This window comes from Corvus cornix, chromosome Z, assembly GCF_000738735.6.
Source record: "Corvus cornix cornix isolate S_Up_H32 chromosome Z, ASM73873v5, whole genome shotgun sequence".
In the NCBI taxonomy this organism is placed as follows: domain Eukaryota; kingdom Metazoa; phylum Chordata; class Aves; order Passeriformes; family Corvidae; genus Corvus; species Corvus cornix.
Window position 1 is genome coordinate 74,104,546 of NC_046357.1, and position 7,960 is coordinate 74,112,505.

At 38.9% G+C, this 7,960-nt stretch overlaps 1 protein-coding gene across 3 annotated transcripts in view; it reads left to right on the plus strand.

Annotated features, from left to right (window-relative positions):
- The window catches only part of HAPLN1 (hyaluronan and proteoglycan link protein 1), a 55,485-nt gene extending 49,937 nt beyond the window's left edge, over window positions 1-5,548 (plus strand). For all 3 annotated transcript variants that reach the window (XM_010409863.3, XM_010409866.3, XM_019292120.3), the window contains exon 5: window positions 5,066-5,548. In XM_010409863.3, the coding sequence (XP_010408165.1) occupies window positions 5,066-5,355 (290 nt within the window). In that variant the 3' untranslated portion in view covers window positions 5,356-5,548. The remainder of the gene's footprint in view (window positions 1-5,065) is intronic.
- The last annotated feature ends 2,412 nt before the right edge of the window (window positions 5,549-7,960 follow it).

Below are 7,960 nucleotides of genomic sequence, written 5' to 3' on the forward strand. Positions count from 1 at the left end.
AGATTATGTTATCCTCACCTGTCCCTGCTCTGCTCTCCACTATTCCTGTCCCGAGCTCACCTTCATATCCACAATTAACCCAGCCACTCTGCCAGCTCCCTGTTTCCAGCACAGCATTTTGGATAGGCGTGTTTAATGGCATATGTCAACTCTCTTGCTGCAGAGGGAAAAGGTTATAATGACCTATTTTGCCACCAGGCTGGGATTGCCAGCTGCCAAAGATAGTGGCTGCAGGCAAAAAAAAAAAAAAAAAGCTATTTTTGCAACACCCAATATTGATTCTCTCAGCTCAGGAGCAGCCAAGGAAAATCTGAGGTGGTTAGGACATCGTGCATTCCCAGTGGCTGCTGGAGTCTCCTGATAGGAAACAGCAGAGCCTTCAACTTTGTGTAGGGGAGATGGGAAAATGCCAATGGCCACAGGACCAGGGAAGGATAAGGACAGCTCAAAAAATATATCAGCTGTGGGAGCTTCTAGAAAAAAGAGGTTGAGTGAGGTTTAGATACTTGCTAACTGGGTTCTCTATAGGGAAAGAAAATCCCCAAATATATTATGATCTCAGGCATCATTAAAAAATAAAAGGGGTGCTCAATTTCAAAAAATTCAGCAGTCAAACCAAAAAGTCTTGGTTTGAAATACATGTAAATTGTGATTTTTACCAGAATAAGAAGGGTAAAACCCATGGCATTTAAGCCATTACGAAAAAGAAATGAGACTGCAATCATCAATGCAGTTAATTCAAATCCAAGTTCAGTGTTTTTACTCTGGAATTATTGGATCCCATCTGTGATTACCTGGATACACAAAAAGATAATGGGTAAAAATGAAGGGGTTATGCCATTAGTAAAAAATTTTACATGCTTTTCTGTTACCTGCACAAGGAAATAGTTTGAGCAAAACTGCAATATCAAATAATCTTGTTACTTTACGAAATTGCCCTCTATTATCCCTTTTCTTAGAGTAAGGCAAATGTAATACTTCCACATTTTGTTCCGCCCGTGAAGCTGATTTATACTCAAATCTTTCTGTTGGTTCATACAAGGCTTGTTCATGTATTGTGTCCAAGAACATGAAATCATTTCATACACTTTATATCTAGTAGTACCAGCAAGCTACCAGTTTATAATGTTATACAGTGACCTGTTCCATAAAACAAAGCAAAGAGTAACACCGAATGCTGTCTGTGAAATCCATCAAAATATTGCGAAAAAACAAAATATTGTCTGCCTACACTGGATGGCAATATGTTTCCCAATCTGTTTTTGCATTCCTTATGCTGATCAAGGCTGTTGAAAATGAATGCACCCAAGTGGGGAGTATCTAACTTAAGCTTGGAAATTCCACACTGGAATTTCCTGATGTCTGAGGGCTCAGCTTTGCTCTCTCACAGCCAACTTCTCCTTCACTTGTCCTGCCCAGTAGAAGCCACTTTAGTCCATGTCATCTTTAGAAAAGCTGAGGGTTCCTGCCCTGTGTGGTGGAAAAACCTGACATGATCCAAAGTTTTTTCAGGGCTGCAGATCACCCCAATTTCTCTCCTTGACTCATCCCAAGGAATAGGATGCAATCCCTCCAGATGTTCAATTTGAGCAAATAAATGCAGATGAATCCTTTTATTACAGTCTTCCCCACAGAGCCTAATAGCTACAGACCAAGGAATATATAATGGAAGAGCTGAGTGGTTATTCTTTATCTATTTTCAAAGGTCTTCTGAAGGAGAGCTGTACTTATTTTGAAGGAAAATCCATGAGAATCTTTCACACTGAAAAGTGCTAAAAGAGCTAAATGTAAATACATTTATCAGCTCCTCTATAATTAAGCATTCCCAAAGAAAATAAAACTAGGTACAAGTACAGCTTGCATCACACTTTCTGCTCATTAACGTTCATTTTGTTATATACTTTGTCCACAGAACCATAGTGCATAATTGATCTTTCATCAGCTCTAGGAGAATCAAGCAAAAATCTCATGTTAACAAAGTTAAGAACACAACAAATTTTAGAGATTCATGTTAAAAGCACAGATGTGAGCCACCTGTTTATTACAGCAATACATGTGATAAGCCAACCACCCCTGCCATTTAAATGGGAGAAAGGTGTGGACAGCCCTGTCTGAATAATGCTGACTGCTCATTTGACCATTTCAGGGTATTTTATCACTGGGAACATGTAGCTACTGTTCCAAAAAGAGAAATAAACCCAAAATAAAATTACACACCCTTTATTAGGAGTGGTTGCTTCTGACTCACCAGAATCATTACTGGTATTGGTGTGTTTAAAAAAATTTTTCCCACATATTTAGTTCAAAATCAGTTGTTTGAGAGGATCACTGGATGACAAAATATTTACCAGGTCTCCAGGTCTTAAACTACTTTTTTTTTTTTTTTTTAAATAAGAAAACTTACTAATAAACCTCTCTATTTAGCACTGAGCTTCAAGAAATCTCCAAGTGTGATTCATCCCTCAAACACCCACAGTCACAAGGGTGTGGGGTATTCAGGTCAATGGCTGGAGTTTTCCTCTTTAAGCTGTTCTGTTACATGAAAAATCTTAAAATAGCTGTTATAGATGGTGTTTGAGCAGGTTTGCACAAACCGTCTGCCCCATGATTTGGGTGTGAGGAGTCAAATCATGCAGGCTCATCCTCTGCAGAAGTGACCCAACTACATTAATGAGAGAGAGACAGTAAATGCCTCCCTCTCCTTCTACACCAATTAATAAATACAGAGATTGAACAGCTAGGAACCCTTCCCACCTATTATCAGCTGAAAAACTGAAAATCTGTAGGGAGCTTATTAATGGAATTTTATGTAATCAGACGTTCTGGATACACATTGCACCCCTGTGGGGTTTGCTGTTAAATTTCTCTTATTTGAGGAAGGAGCAGAATAGGGGAGTTTTCATTATTGATGTCATATGTCAAAAGCCTGACCTTGCTTCAAATCCCTAGGAAATTGCATTCCATTGACATATGGTTTGAAGAGGAACTCATAAACGAGGTGAAGTTTACACACTATCAGTCCAAACCCCTGTTCCCCTAAATCAGAAATCCTGTTTGCTTTGGGGAAACCTCTTAATAGTGTATCAGTAACAGGTTTACACTTAATAAGCATTCTCTTTAGTGTCAATAGTAATTGTAAATAGTCTCAACTTGCTGAAATGGAGTTAAAGAAAGTGTTCTACAAAGGGATGATTATCTGTTCTTAATACTTTCCTGTGGAAATTCTGTAGATATTGTCTCTGACAGCAATGAAATTTTTAAAAAGTTTCTTCTCCACCACAGCTGCAATGTAAATGGCTTTTTTTTAAACTGTTCTTGTCTTGATATCAATTGTCTTGATATACAATTTCCAACCCTTAAGGCAGGGTTAATTCAATTACCTTTATAGTTTCATCTGACCTGACTTCCCTTCATTTAGAAAAAAAACCCTGTTTGATTTTTTTAGGAATCTGAAGCTGACATAACTCTTAGCTTGCTCACCACTTTTTTTCCACCAAGAAAGTAATCTCAAACTGAGCAGAGTTCTGCATATTTACCTGGTTTTTATGAGTCAGAAAATGGATATTGTCCTGGAGTACATTCTTAATTAAGCAGTAAAGTGCGTGCTTTGGAATTAAAAGGTGCCCACAAGAATAAAGGCCTTCCTTTTCTTCAGCTAACTTTCCTCTTCAGGAGCAAGCACATTGGAAAGTTGTGAATTTGTTTGGAAACTCTTATGCCTTCAAAGAACGTGCTTGCTCTGCAGTCCACTTGGCTGTCAAACCAGTGATGATAAATAACCCCAAGTATAATGACTGAAATGCTTACAATGAACGTTTATTGCCTTGATAGATGGAATCAATGCTAATATCATTGCTGTGTATGGATTAGGAGGGGAGACTTCGCTTTTGGGGCTTTATTTTCTGGCATATATTTTCATTACCTTGAGACAGGGCACATTTTTCTTAGCAGCACTATCAGTTCAGCCCCATGTTGCCTTGAGGATATACCCTTTGATGCCTAAAGAGAAACAGAGCAGCAGAACTGCTGGTGAAGACTTAAAACAGAAATAATTTTGGTCTACCACAGGCTCAAACTCTCCTCCCGAGATGCTGTTCGACACCTTGGCTCTCTCACCAAAAAAAATAAAATTATTTTGTTTGTATTTAATCAGACACAAGGTCACCACCCTGTCAGAGAGCAAAGGACCGTGTGTTACCTCCATCTGCCCTCCCCTGAATGCTATCACTGAGTATAAATTCAGGTGGGGATGCCATACTTTGATATTAACAGAAATAAATATAGCATTACCTTTTTCTTATTTGTTTGTTCAAATAGTCTATTTTATGGCTGGGGGTTTTTTGGGTTAGTTTTTTCTTTCCTCCTGATATTTATCAACTCAGTTTATTAAAAAATCACAATATTTTTAACAACACAAACTCCAGCTGCCAGAGCCTTAAAAGAACCATGGTTTGATGTGATCCTTCAGTGGGATGTCTCCATTTCTCCTCAAAAGTCAGTGTTACAGTATTGTTATCTGAAATCAAAAGAGAAAAAAGCCTTGTCACAGTACTAAAACGGTAAGATGAAAAAGCAGTACTTTGTTAGAAGCTTCTAGGTGCATCCATAGTCATGGACTATGGGCACACCGGATATCGAATTTCTACAATTTTTATAAGGTTAATTAATTAGGCTATCTAACAGGTACATCCCATTGGAGATTCAGTTGCCCCAGCAACCCACCCCTGGGTTGGTCCAAGGGCTTCTATGCCCCAATTCCTGTTATGCCTTCTTGTAGGTCCTCTAATTGAAAATAAGATTAAACAGAATTTCAGGAGCGTGTTAGAAGGTCAGCTTATTACTCTAAAATCTAAGAGAAAGGGTAGGAAAAGGAGAAAGGATAGGAGCTACACAACTAGTATACAGAGCTGTGAATAGATGAAAAGTACATAAAAACTAAAAATCTTTAGGCAACACCATTGAGGTCATAGAATCACAGGATTTAAGGTTGGGAAAGACCTCCAGCATCATCGAGTTCAACCTCCGCGCCGCTAACGGCTCGTCCTTCCTGCCTTCTTCCCTCCAGGTCGCTTCTACTACCTGATCCACCCCACCAAGCTGACCTACGACGAGGCCGTGCAGGCGTGCCTGAAGGACGGGTCCCAGATCGCCAAGGTGGGGCAGATCTTCGCCGCCTGGAAGCTGCTGGGCTACGACCGCTGCGACGCGGGCTGGCTGGCGGACGGCAGCGTGCGCTACCCCATCTCCCGGCCGCGGAAGCGCTGCAGCCCCAGCGAGGCCGCCGTGCGCTTCGTCGGCTTCCCTGACAAGAAGCACAAGCTGTATGGTGTCTACTGCTTCAGAGCCTACAACTGAGAGAGTGTACCTACAGCATGAAAGTTTTCCTTTAAAAAGTCATTGAGAACGTGTGAAAGATTTCCTTTTTTTTTTTTTTTTTTTCTCGGTATGAACTCATGCAATCTACCAAAACTGTGATAAACCTCTTTTACTTACTTACTGTAAAGAGTTATTTTCGTAGACCCTCCCCCCCCCCCCCAACCCATTGGTTTGTTTTTTTGGTTTTGTTTTGTTTTAGTGGTTTTTTTGTGAAAATATCATTCCATAGATATTTTAAATTAATATAATTTAATGGGAGCTCTAGGTAAGGAACTTTTAGATTCAAATTCTTTAAGCTATGTCATCCCAAAAAACTTATAATTTTCATGAATGGGGCATGCAATAGAGCTTGACAATTGCTAGGGCACAATTATGGAGTGTAAGGCTACTCAAAGCAGAAGCTTTTAAAAGCACAGATTTTACATATTTGCACCAGTTTGAGAAACATTGAAAATTGATTATATCAGGAATTTTACAATAAAGCAATCTTTTTGTTAAAGGGGATCAGTGGGGTTTCGCAAAGAAACCTCACAACAATATATGTTAGCAAATAACTGTTTTCACTGGTTCACATGGGAACAACAGAGAGTTTAATAAAAGCAGCTGAAACAGTCCACAAAAATAGGACTCGTTTTACAATCTCAAATCTTGCCTTTCTGAAAAATAAGCTCATGGTCCCAGACATAGGAAGAAGCACAATTAGTTCTCCTGGACATTTCAATTGTATTTTTGTTGTGTATAAGTCATTGAGTGAATAATTAAGTAGTGAGAAAACTCTGTTTTCTTCATAACTCCAATTAGAGATGCCTGAGAAGTGTTGTATTACCTTTGAGTAGCTTTACTGAGCTATTTTTAAACCCTTAAAGGCCGTTTGCTAAGCAGCATAATAGCATCTACTCAGGGCAGTTGTATAAATGAACTGCTGGACAGAGAAATTGTAAACTTTAGCAGCTTGATTTTACATTAGCCTTTGAAATGTTATTGTCTTAATTAAAGAACATTACAATATTTAATATTTCTTAGCTATTTACACATCACAATAAATAAAAATTAGGAAAAAGAAAATTCGAAATAATGAAGTCTTAAACCAAGACTATTAGACAAAATTTGAAACCAGCCATTAAGTTTTAGAAGAGAAAAAGAAAAACAACTCTTCGTTTCCTTGCATTTTATTTGTATCTAAAAAGTACATCTGTTTTTTAAACTATCAAAGGAATAATACATATTGCTAGCCCTGAATTATTTAGTTAGTCCTCCTTTAGAAAATAAAGCTATTGAAATACTTCTTTTCACTAAATCTGCAGTGGTCTAGGTGGAAGATGTTTACCTAAATCTGCCAGTGTCAGAGAAAAACACACACTGTGCATGGTGCCTAGGATTTTCAGAGCTGCCTAAAGCACTAGTTCCTCCCTAAGTACCAGTTCGAGGGAATTTGGGATTTCTAATGCAAACTCACTTTGGATGCAGCAATTCTTGGTGCTCATCTTCAGATACCTTAATGCAACCAGTTTTTCAGAGAGCAGGTGCTCAAGGCTTTCTGAAAATTTACTCCACTTATGGTGTCTCAAAGCTGGATATCCAAAAAAAAGGCAGAGAGGCCACGGATTAAAAATATCTTGGTCTCGGGTAATCTCTTAAGTGGTTTTTGATGTTCTCTATTCAGTATTGGTTCTAACACTTAAAAATGGAGAACTCTTTTTCCTACTCTACGCTTGCTGACTACGAAGAACTCAGAGGACCAACGTTTGCATTTACACAAAGTTTTATAGCTGCCCACTGTTTCCATAACTTAAATGAGGTGTAGTGGTATTTATCCAGCTCGGATACAACCTGTATGCTTTCATGAACAGTTTGGTGTAGCTATTTTTCCATGGACATGAGTAAATAAATATCTTTCCCGGAGTGGTTGTGGTCCTGTTTTAAGACTCTGTGAGCAAACCAGGAACAATACGTGGAAAGGGGCCATAGAGTATTTTATTGGAGTTCATTCCCATTGAACTCAGAAGCAAATTTCCATCCTTCTGGGGATATTTGCATCCTCTGTGGATATCTGTTCATACTTTACAGATGGAGCAATCTCAGTGCCAAACCCCTCTTTTTTTAATCCGCTAGGAATTGGATTTTCTTGAAATGGTAACCCTTAGCTATAAGTAGAGACTTACTCTAGGTCAAGTCCCTAAAATCATGCAACCTTTTCTTGAACAGCCATTTTTTACATAGGTGCCCATTTCACACATTTTCTCAGGCTGTTCAGAGCCTTCTCTGAAACCTTTGGAGAAAAAAAATGGAAATGGAAATAGAAATGTTAAATATCCAAGCAGGATAAGGATTGGGGTATGGAAGAGTGGACCATGATCAAGAGGAATACATGTCAGTCCTCCATCCAAACTTCAGAAAATTTGAAAAAGTGCAGACTATTCTACAGTTTTTCTTCTGAAGTTTGGACAGGGAGGTTGCGGGATAGGAAAAGCTGTAGAGAATATCCAAGTAATTACCACAGCTAGATCCAGAGTTGCTGTAAAGAGGGGAGCCCTATGCAGCTGGCTCTACCCTCCCCAAAGATCTGCTACATCTGGAGGAGGCT